Below are 10,966 nucleotides of genomic sequence, written 5' to 3'. Positions count from 1 at the left end.
ACTATCTACTTCTGAAGCTATGCTATCTATGCTAATCAGTGTGTGGGGGGTGGGGGGTGATCCCGGATACGGGGTTGAGGTTCGGTAAAGGTTAACATAATTCTTCAATAATGTTCCAACCGGAGAATTCCTTTGTTTTCAGAAAAGCAAATGGAACAGGAGCTACCTCTCATGTGAACGCGCATGGTCAGCTCGTGGCTGCTGGCAGACCTCTGACTCATTCCCCTCTCCTTCGGCCCCACTTCACAGCAGAAGCATCAGACAAGGTTCTAAAGACTGTTGACATCTAGTGGAAGCCTTAGGAAGTGCAACATTACCAATATCCCACTGTATCTTCAATAGGAGCTGAGTTGAAAATCGACCAACCTCAGATTTCCCACTTCCTGGTTGGATTTTTTCTCAGGTTTTTGCCTGCCATATGAGTTCTGTTATACTCACAGACATCATTCAAACAGTTTTAGAAACTTCAGAGTGTTTTCTATCCAAATCTACTAATAATATGCATATTCTAGCTTTTATGGCTTTGTAGCAGGCCATTTACTCTGGGCATGCTTTTCATCCGGACGTGAAAATACTGCCACCTACCCCAAATAAGTTTTAAGTAACCATCTGCCTTATGTAACCATGCCAAAACGTAACATATCATACTATTGAGTATTCCAGATTTACATTTACTATATTACGTCTAGTTTATGAGACCAGGCTGGGGTGCCTGCTTATAGAGTTGTTACAGACCAGTCAGGATGATGATGAGGATACTGCAAGCCTCAGAACTTCTTATCTCAATCCAATGGCCCCGCTTACCAGCAGCACAAAGGCCACTGTTATTATGGATTTGTGGAGAAAATCTATTTGTGAATACTAATGTACTTTAAATCTTTGCATTTTCTCAGAGAAAGCTTGTCTATTGGATATTTTAGGATGATTTCCAGCTGTATCACTGAGCTGCCTGCACCTCCCACAGTGCTATGGATTATTGGACCAGCTGCTTGAAGGCCATCTAGGAGACAGCCCTTAAATGAAGTAGACAGTGAAAATGCAATTACAGATGAACATGAGTTTGGTGGAAAATAAGATGATAGTAACCAATAAGGGCTTGTTAGTAAACCGCAGATAAACTCCAGTTCCCTTTCTTCTTAGCCATGGCCTTGCCAGACATATGAGTGGGTCTATAAACACTATTTGAGCATCCAGAGCTAGAGGTTAGCATGGAGCCATCAGCAGCAGCGCTGCCTGCAGTCCCTCCTTGTCTGGGCTGCCTCCGCTGTCAGAGCGCCTCGTCTCTTCCCAGTAATCAGCAGCTCCGCCGAGGAGCTGTAAAAATGTTTTCCCCCTCTCCTTAATACCAACAAAACAACACGCACACACCCTCGGCTGAGGTGCCCATATTTCTGAGGCCTCTGACAGGACGTGCTGCAGGCACAAATTGTCATTCATAAAAGGTTAAGGGGGTCATTTTTATTAGGAGTCTGAGCGCATCCAGCTTGATGGGGCCGGCGTGCAGATGGAATGTCTCTGAGTGTTCTATGCAACACCACAGACAGGGAGAGCAGTAAGTACCTTGTTGGACGAGGGAAGCGGCGGGAGTCTCCTCCCGCCCCCTACTACAGCAGCTCTGTTCATTAGACACTAAGACCGTGACCTCAGGTGGTTAAGCACAACATTAATATGCTATCTGTCTAGCTGTTGCAATAACTATATTGTTAAATGTTTCTACTTCAAAACACTCTGCTTCTGGCTGTAGAGCATACATAGTATTGTATCTATCATGTAGCCTATACATGATTGCAATACGAGTTTACAAAAAAAACAAAAAACATTGTGCACACGTCGTCAATTCATTCTGTTGCGTTGTAAAGAAGTGATACAGTATATTCCTAAATACCACATGCATTTGATAAATGAAATACATTTGTAATGTGGAATATAAAATTCAGTCAGCAGTGGATATGATCGTGTAGAAATGATGACAGCATGAATGACTGAGAACATGAAGCCTATGAAATTCCTTTAGTGGAATTGAAGTCCTCTTGACTACTGATAACAAATGGTTATGATCACATACATCACATTAGGTCTCAATGGCACCCTCTGCTGGACTTGAATCCCACTGACAACATTCAGGGACAGGGGACATGCAATGATTCACCGGAGGACATGTTTTTAACGTGTAACAAGATGGTGCATGACACTGTGATGAATGATGTAATGATGATGATATAAAATCCCTGTAAATATAAATACTTTAGCTTCAACTAGCTACAGGCATGACATGTAACAGGATGTGATTGTAAACTTGATCCTGCTGTTTCAGGTCGTTGAACTGATTATAACAACAACAACAAAATGTACCTATGTCCTTCTATTCCACACGGAAAGCTTGTGTAAAATATATCAGAACGCATCTAAATGTAATTTATATCGATGTCTCTTTGGTGAATCTGAATGCACTGCAACTCAGTGCTGCTCTGTGCAAACATTCTTATTTAATCGGAACTATATGGATCCTCCAGTGACTGTTGATTCTGTTATTTCCATAGAGCGTTGGAGGTTTATGTGCTACATTAGTAAGACTGTTTCTACTCATGACATCGAGAGGCTATGATTTTGACTTCAAACCCCCGTGCACCAGGAAATATCATACCTGAAAAACCAGTAGGAGATTCCTCCCTTATGTAACAGTATAGCTTCCGTCCCTCCCTGGGCTCGAACCAGGGATCCTCTGCACACATCAACAACTGACACCCACGAAGTATCGTTACCCATCGCACCACAAAAGCCACGGCCCTTGCAGAGCAAGGGGAACAAATACTTCAGGTCTCAGAGCGAGTGACGTCACCGATTGAAACGCTATTAGCGCGCACCACCGCTAACTAGCTAGCCATTTCACATCGGTTACACTTACAAGACCCTCCCTGAAGAATCAGTGGGAGATTCCTCCCTTACAAGACCATACCTGAAGAATCAGTGGGAGATTCCTCCTTTACAAGACCATACCTGAAGAATCAGTGGGGGATTCCTCCCTTGGAAGATCATACATGAAGAACCAGTAGGGGATTCCTCCCTTAGAGCAACCTTCGTTGCCTACAGGCAACGAAGAGGGGCTCCCCATCCCTGTTACATCTACCTTCCAGCCTCAGCTGCTGGCGAGCCATTCCACAACATTACAAATTCACCTGGTATGCAGCTAGACATCCCTTCTGGGTAGAGTGTTACATTCACATCTCAACAGGTGCTCTGGAAAGAATAGGGGAAAATGACTGAAAGGCACTGTCTACTCAATAGAGTTGTTTTACAAGGGAGACATTTTTATATATAGACCTACATCAAAATAATGGCTTTTTATGACAATGAAAGACTGAATACTTTAATGTCTCATAGGAAAATTTGCTTGGCATCAATACATGTATTCTTGAATCAACTGCCCTATGATGTGATTCTGAAGACGACCAACTTCTAGGACATAAGACTGCTGGACAGCTTCTACCTCCAAGCCATAAGACTGCTGAACAGCTTCTACCCCCAAGCCATAAGACTGCTGAACAGCTTCTACCTTCAAGCCATAAGACTGCTGAACAGCTTCTACCCCCAAGCCATAAGACTGCTGAACAGCTTCTTCCCCCAAGCCATGAGACTGCTGAACAGCTTCTTCCCCCAAGCCATAAGACAGCTGAACAGCTTCTTCCCCCAAGTCATCAGACTGCTGAACAGCTTCTTCCCCCAAGCCATAAGACTGCTGAACAGCTTCTTCCCCCAAGCCATAAGACTGCTGAACAGCTTCTTCCCCCAAGCCATGACTGCTGAACAGCTTCTTCCCCCAAGACATAAAATTGCTGAACAGCTTCTACCTCCAAGTCATAAAATTGCTGAACAGCTTCTACCCCCAAGACATAAAATTGCTGAACAGCTTCTACCCCCAAGACATAAAATTGCTGAAAAGTTCATCACAGCCCCCATCCTAGCAGGAGGCCTTTTGCCTTTTGGTAGGCCGTCATTGTAAATAAGAATGTGTTCTTACCTGACTTGCCTAGTTAAATAAAGGTAATAATCAAAATGGCTACCCGGACTATTTACATTGACCCACTTTATTATTTATCTTAATTGTTGTGCACTGGCTCTATGAACACTCATTAGACTCTACCCACACACTCACTCATACTACATTGATACTCCAACAAGCACACACAGACACACTTCACATATGCTGCTGCTACTCCGTTTTTTATATATCATGATTGACTAGTCACTTTTAACCCTACCCACATGTACATACTGAATAACCTCGTACCCTTGCACATTGACTCAATACTGGTACTCCTTCTATATAGTCTCGTTATTGTTTTCATTATGCTACTACTTCCTTTAGTATTTAGCAAATATTTATCTTACCTTTTAACTCTGCATTGTTGGGAATGGACTCGTGAATACGCATTCCACTGTAAAGCCTATGCCTGTTGTATTCATAGCATGTGACAAATAAAACTTGATTTGATTTAACGTGCACAAAAACGTGTATAGAATTAGTGCCAATTGCCTGTTGCCTAATTCAGCAAATACTGTAAAGCACACGGTTGGCGGTACGAGGTAACGGCTGGAGCAGAATATGTGGAAAGGTATCAACAACATCAAACACATGTGTTTGATCCCATTCCATTTTCTCCATTCCAGCCATTATTATGAGCCGTCCTCCCCTCAGCAGCTAATTAAAACTACCCCTAAATAATCTTTTTATTTTACCTTTATTTAACCAGATAAGCTATTTGAGAACAAGTTCTCATTTACAACTGCGACCTGGCCAAGATAAAGCAAAGCAGTGCGACACAAACAACAACACAGAGTTACACATGGAATAAACAAGCGTAGTCAATAACACAATAGAAAACAAAGAAAGTCTATATACAGTGTGTGCAAATGGCATGAGGAGGTAAGGCAATAAATAGGCCATAGTAGCGAAGTAATTACAATTTAGCAGATTAACACTGGAGTGATAGATGAGCAGATGATGATGTGTAAGTAGAAATACTGGTGTGCAAAAGAGCATAAAAGTAAATAAAAACAATATGGGGATGAGGTAGGTAGATTGGGTAGGCTAATTACAGATGGACTATGTACAGCTGCAGCGATTGGTTAGCTGCTCAGAGAGCTGATGTTTAAAGTTACTGAGGGAAATCTAAGTCTCCAGCTTCAGCGATTTTTGCAATTCGTTCCAGTCACTGGCAGCAGAGAACTGGAAGGAAAGGCGGCCAAAGTAGGTGTTGGCTTTGGGAATGACCGGTGAGATATACCTGCTGGAGCGCGTGCTACGGGTGGGTGTTGTTATCGTGACCAGTGAGCTGAGATAAGGCGGAGCTTTACCTAGCATAGACTTATAGATGACCTGGAGCCAGTGGGTTTGGCGATGAATATGTAGCGAGGGCCAGCTGACTAGAGCATACAGGTCGCAGTGGTGGGTGGTATAAGGGGCTTTGGTAACAAAACGGATGGCACTGTGATAGACTGCATCCAGTTTGCTGAGTAGAGTATTGGAAGCTATTTTGTAGATGACATCGCCGAAGTCGAGGATCGGTAGGATAGTCAGTTTTACTAGGGTAAGTTTGGCAGCGTGAGTGAAGGAGGCTTTGTTGCGAAATGGAAAGCCAATTCTAGATTTAATTTTGGATTGGAGATGTTTGATATGAGTCTGGAAGGAGAGTTTACAGTCCAGCCAGACACCTAGGTATTTGTAGTTGTCCACATATTTTAGGTCAGAACTGTCCAGAGTAGTGATGCTAGTCGGGCGGGCACGGGAAGCGAACGGTTGAAAAGCATGCATTTGATTTTACTAGCATTTAAGAGCAGTTGGAGGCCACGGAAGGAGTGTTGTATGGCATTGAAGCTCGTTTGGAGGTTAGTTAACACTGTGTCCAAAGAAGGGCCAGATGTATACAGAATGGTGTCGTCTGCGTAGAGGTGGATCAGGGAATCACCCGCAGAAAGAGCGACATCGTTGATATATACAGAGAAAAGAGTCGGCCCGAGAATTGAACCCTGTGGTACCCCCATAGAGACCGCCAGAGGTCCGGACAACAGGCCCTCCGATTTGACACACTGAACTCTGTCTGCGAAGTAGTTGGTGAACCAGGCAAGGCAGTCATTTGAGAAACCAAGGCTATTGAGTCTGCCGATAAGAATACGGTGATTGACAGAGTCGAAAGCCTTGGCCAGGTCGATGAATACGGCTGCACAGTACTGTCTTTTATCAATGGCGGTTATGATATCGTTTAGTACTTTGAGCGTGGCTGAGGTGCACCCATGACCAGCTCGGAAACTGGATTGCACAGCGGAGAAGGTACGGTGGGATTCGAAATGGTCAGTGATCTCTTTATTAACTTGGCTTTCGAAGACTTTAGAAAGGCAGGGCAGGATGGATATAGGTCTATAACAGTTTGGGTCTAGCATGTCTCCCCCTTTGAAGAGGGGGATGACTGCGGCAGCTTTCCAAACTTTAGGGATCTCGGACGATACGAAAGAGAGGTTGAACAGACTGGTAATAGGGGTTGCAACAATGGCGGTGGATAATTTTAGAAAGAGAGGGTCCAGAGATTGTCTAGCCCAGCTGATTTGTACGGGTCCAGGTTTTGCAGCTCTTTCAGAACATCTGCTATCTGGATTTGGGTGAAGGAGAAGCTGGGGAGGCTCGGGCAGGTAGCTGCGGGGGGTGCGGAGCTGTTGGCCGGGGTTGGGGTAGCCAGGAGGAAAGCATGGCCAGCCGTAGAGAAATGCTTATTGAAATTTTCGATTATCATGCATTTATCGGTGGTGACCGTGTTACCTAGCCTCAGTGCAGTGGGCAGCTGGGAGGAGGTGCTCTTGTTCTCCATGGACTTTACAGTGTCCCAAAACCTTTTGGAGTTAGAGCTACAGGATGCAAATTTCTGTTTGAAAAAGCTAGCCTTCGCTTTCCTGACTGACTGCGTGTATTGGTTCCTGACTTCCCTAAACAGTTGCATATCGCGGGGACTATTCGATGCTGTTGCAGTCCGCCACAGGATGTTTTTGTGCTGGTCAAGGGCAGTCAGGTCTGGAGTGAACCAAGGGCTATATCTGTTCTTAGTTCTACATTTTTTGAAAGAGTCATGCTTATTTAAGATGGTGAGGAAATTAGTTTTAAAGAATGACCATTCTAATCAATGATAGCCTATTCCTGTCAATATCAACCATTCAATCATATACTTGTCAAATGCTGATATTCTCTAAGCCAGACGTTCTGAGGAAAATAATTTGAATCGTCCCGTTTTGCTATTTCTTTGTATTGGTTTAATATTTAGACAAGACATACCTATTAAAAGGTTAGGCCTCTACATAAAAGGACTATATACATTTCATTCATGGAGCTCCGATGGATTTTCATAGTAAATTAACCAGAACAATCTTTGTCAATGACATGCATCTTTAGGTGTCATTCGAAGAAGTATAGGGTTTAATAAAGTTATAGTGAAATGACCTTGCGTGGCGCTGTATCGCATTAGTGGAAACCAAGACTGTTCTCAGGGCAAGTCTGACGGTTTTGACTAGCAGAAGTAACTTTTTGCAGCAGGTTAGGATAATGAACATGACAGGTTACGAGCATTACCGTAGCAGGTTTGGAGAATTAGTTAAAATTCTAAAACTGCCCCGGAAGCGACTCAAACATATCTAGCTACAAACAGGCCTGCCTTGGGAAAAGTATTGTTTTCCACTAATGCGATGCCACTTTCATTGTCGCAAAATCTTCATCCGGGAATCTATAAACACCGATTTGCGCAGCCGCACTACTATACCGAAGATTTTATAACTACCTCAAGATAGACTAGAGCCTGTCGTTTCCAATGGGAGCAAATGAAACATAGTGGGCAGAACAAGCAAGGAGGTGGGCTGAGCCAAGCACGTGATTGTGAGATCCTATTTGTGCGTTTCAGCATTTATTTGCATATTTCCGGTAGGGAACGCCTAGTCTCTGTCTGTGCGATAACTCAATTCGCCCTTGCACTCCAAAACAACGCACTTTTTTGGCAAAGGGTAAATCTACAAAGTCTTCAAACGCAGCCCACTCTGTTTGTTACATAATCTATTTTTGGAAACAGAAAATTGTATGGAAAGCAAATGTTTAATCGATGAGAAAATTAGCAGAATGTCGGCCAAAATCCATCTTCTCCCACTGCCGGTCACTGGACTTCCTCTCATCACCACATTTGGTGTTGAGTGGAAACGCCAACCGGATGCTTCACATTTATATATACGGTGAAATATCTACCTCGTTTGTACCATCTGTGTGTACTGTGGTTCGACCTTCTGCAGTCGGTAAGTGTCGAAAGGAGGGCTATCTAAGAATTGTCCATTGTAAATCCTTTTTAATCCTTCGTTAAAACAACACGTAGCACAATACAAGTGAGGATTACATATTGAACGGATTATTGTGTACATTGGGCTGTCATAATTTTTTTGTATCGTTGTGCATTTACAAACCTATTGACCTTATCTGTATTGTCTTCACAGAAAGACCCGGGCTTCAATCAAATTTGACCGACCAGGTTAAAACAGAGTAAATTGAAAATGTACGCCTGCGCAAAGTTCGTCTCTACGCCGGCTCTGGTGAGTTATTTTCATCAATCTGTTGAAACCATTATTTATCTTACATCTGAATTCATATTCTCCGGTTGTATTCGTATGGGCCTGTGTTGAACTTGAATGGAACTGTCTGACAAGGGTATTGGCTAACGCTAACTAGCCAACGAACGTTAGCTTACTTGCTACCGTTAACTAGTTAACGTTTATGATTATGTAAGTGACACTATTTTAGTTTCCTAGCTGTTTGCACATTCTATACTCTAAGCCGGAACTAGCTAGCAGGCTTTTTAGCTATAGCCTAACGTTAGTTAGCTATGAATAAGGTCAACATGACACTTGGCTTGCTTCAGCATCCAAGTCTATCTGTAACGTTACCTAGCTTGTGACATAGCTACGCTAGTTAACCCTCTGGCCTGCTTTTCTTTCTTGAGCTGTCACCTTTTTGTGTTTGGGGCTCTCTGCCCAAGGTCATGTTTTACTTGACTAGAAACATTACATGTTCAGGTAAAACATGTCGGAACAGGGTGTTTTACTGGTAACGTAACTGTTTGACATTAGCTTGTGCAAAGTGCACTCAGCAGGTTAGTGTTTTATCCTTGTAACGTTACTGTTACCAGGTGGCGTTGAGGAACGAATCTTAAATACTTTTTTGATGACTAAGCTGGGAAAGTAGCTATGATGTTGGAATTAACGAATTGTAATGTCTTGGTACAGCTCTATGATGTTCCACAACCACAATGACAGTGGCTAGCTACTGTCAAGGTGCACTTGTTCTGCCTTTCACGGTGGGAACCATAACACTTAGGAGTTTACTTGTCTTGAACTTTGAACCTTCGTGTGCACTTCATTTGTCATTTTATTTATTGCCTTCAAGATCTTCCGTGTAGGCAAAATATTTGTGCTTTTTTTTTTTTCACTCAGTTTTGTCCTTGTCCCTGGTGCAGGTCCGTGCTGGCTCCCGGACTCTTTACAGACCCTTGTCTGCCTGTATGATGTCCAGGCCCGAGGTCAACACAGAGGTGAGGAAAGACGCTCTTCTTGCTGTAGCTCTTCACTGTGGAATACAATGCAATGTTTTCAATCCTCCTAATGGTCATTGATGCAGGAAGTTTTCAAGCCCCCTAATGGTCCATGATGTAGGAGTGCTTTACCCATCATTAAAAAGAGGCTTGCTTTGTTTTTCAGAACAATGTAGCCCTCATGCCACAGAGCCCCTTCGCCCAAGTAGCACTGAGAGGCTTCCAGTCCAGTGCTGTGAGCAGGGACATCGACACAGCCGCTAAGTTCATTGGTGCTGGAGCAGCCACGGTCGGAGTGGCTGGATCCGGTGCTGGAATTGGAACAGTGTTTGGCAGTCTCATTATTGGATATGCCAGGTAAGTCCACTTCTACAAATAGATGCCTAGATATGTGCTTGTCAATGTCAGGTTTCAGGAAAAAAAATATGATTCAAAGCTGACTTTTACATAGAAATGGTTTGTGTTGTGTTTTGCAGGAACCCATCTCTGAAGCAGCAGCTGTTCTCCTATGCTATCCTGGGATTCGCCCTGTCTGAAGCCATGGGTCTATTCTGTTTGATGGTTGCCTTCTTAATCTTGTTTGCTATGTAACAAATCTATTGTTCATAGAAACACTGTAATTACTGATGTGACTACATATTTTAGTGTCTACCAAAAATGTTCTGTGTTGGTATCATGGAAATGTATATTTTCAAGTCAAAATAACAAAAACATGTTTTGTAAAAATGTAAGAAATTACATCATTAAAATGCATGTATTTGACATATGGCAGTATGTTTTCTGTTGGGAATTATGTTTCACTACAATCATGAAGACAACTAGCTTCTATTGAATGTCAGCATGGAATTATACAAAGGAACTGCTTAACTTACTGTAAATCAGTCTGGCGCATTTTCCATTTTCCAATGCATCATGTTCGCTTCTGTGGGTCCACATTGATGCTTTTGTTGGTTCAAGTGCAGTTCTATAGAAGTATGTAAGTAGGCAGCAAGTGAATGCTTGCTTTTGTAAATGGCATTAAATAAACCTAGACAATTTGATGGTGCTAAATAGTGGTCACTGGTCCAGTTTATTTGGGATACTCTGAATGAACGTGCGTAGTCTGTCAAATGCCTGCAGGTCTTGATATGATTCCCTTGACAATTTTACATTCGTTTTTGGTTCATGTTAAGCTTGCATAATATTGGCTTATCACTTAGAGATTTAAGACACCTGAGAACACCAGATCCAATATATTGCCAAATTGGATGGGTCCAGAGGAAATTCATCCATAGTGTCATTGATGCAACGATTTTGAAAGATAATTCCAATATTCTCATACAAATGCCGTGTAGTTTCTGGAGATGGGTCACCCTTCATAC

At 42.8% G+C, this 10,966-nt stretch overlaps 1 protein-coding gene across 3 annotated transcripts; it reads left to right on the top strand.

Annotated features, from left to right (window-relative positions):
- Positions 1-8,185: 8,185 nt before the first annotated feature.
- LOC139538953 (ATP synthase F(0) complex subunit C2, mitochondrial-like) lies at positions 8,186-10,367 on the top strand. 3 transcript variants are annotated; one of them, XM_071341545.1, is made up of 5 exons: positions 8,186-8,319; positions 8,515-8,610; positions 9,531-9,605; positions 9,772-9,962; positions 10,082-10,367. In XM_071341545.1, the coding sequence occupies exons 2-5, from the start codon at positions 8,572-8,574 to the stop codon at positions 10,194-10,196; spliced, it is 420 nt and encodes a 139-aa protein (XP_071197646.1). In that variant the 5' UTR covers positions 8,186-8,319; positions 8,515-8,571; the 3' UTR covers positions 10,197-10,367. The 3 variants fall into 3 exon arrangements, with proteins under 3 accessions (XP_071197646.1, XP_071197645.1, XP_071197647.1); XM_071341544.1 differs by having other exon boundaries at positions 8,280-8,406; XM_071341546.1 differs by having other exon boundaries at positions 8,313-8,358.
- Positions 10,368-10,966: the final 599 nt, after the last annotated feature.

Source organism: Salvelinus alpinus, chromosome 14 (genome assembly GCF_045679555.1).
Source record: "Salvelinus alpinus chromosome 14, SLU_Salpinus.1, whole genome shotgun sequence".
NCBI classification, from domain to species: Eukaryota; Metazoa; Chordata; class Actinopteri; order Salmoniformes; family Salmonidae; genus Salvelinus; species Salvelinus alpinus.
This window is presented reverse-complemented; position numbering and strand designations above follow the sequence as displayed.

Excerpts from the sequence above, each read along its gene's own strand:
- LOC139538953 (XM_071341545.1), top strand. The coding sequence starts at position 8,572 with ATGTACGCCTGCGCAAAGTTCGTCTCTACGCCGGCTCTG. Across the intron at positions 8,611-9,530 it reads TCGTCTCTACGCCGGCTCTG|GTCCGTGCTGGCTCCCGGAC; the intron begins GTGAGTTATTTT and ends TCCCTGGTGCAG. Across the intron at positions 9,606-9,771 it reads GGCCCGAGGTCAACACAGAG|AACAATGTAGCCCTCATGCC; the intron begins GTGAGGAAAGAC and ends TTTGTTTTTCAG.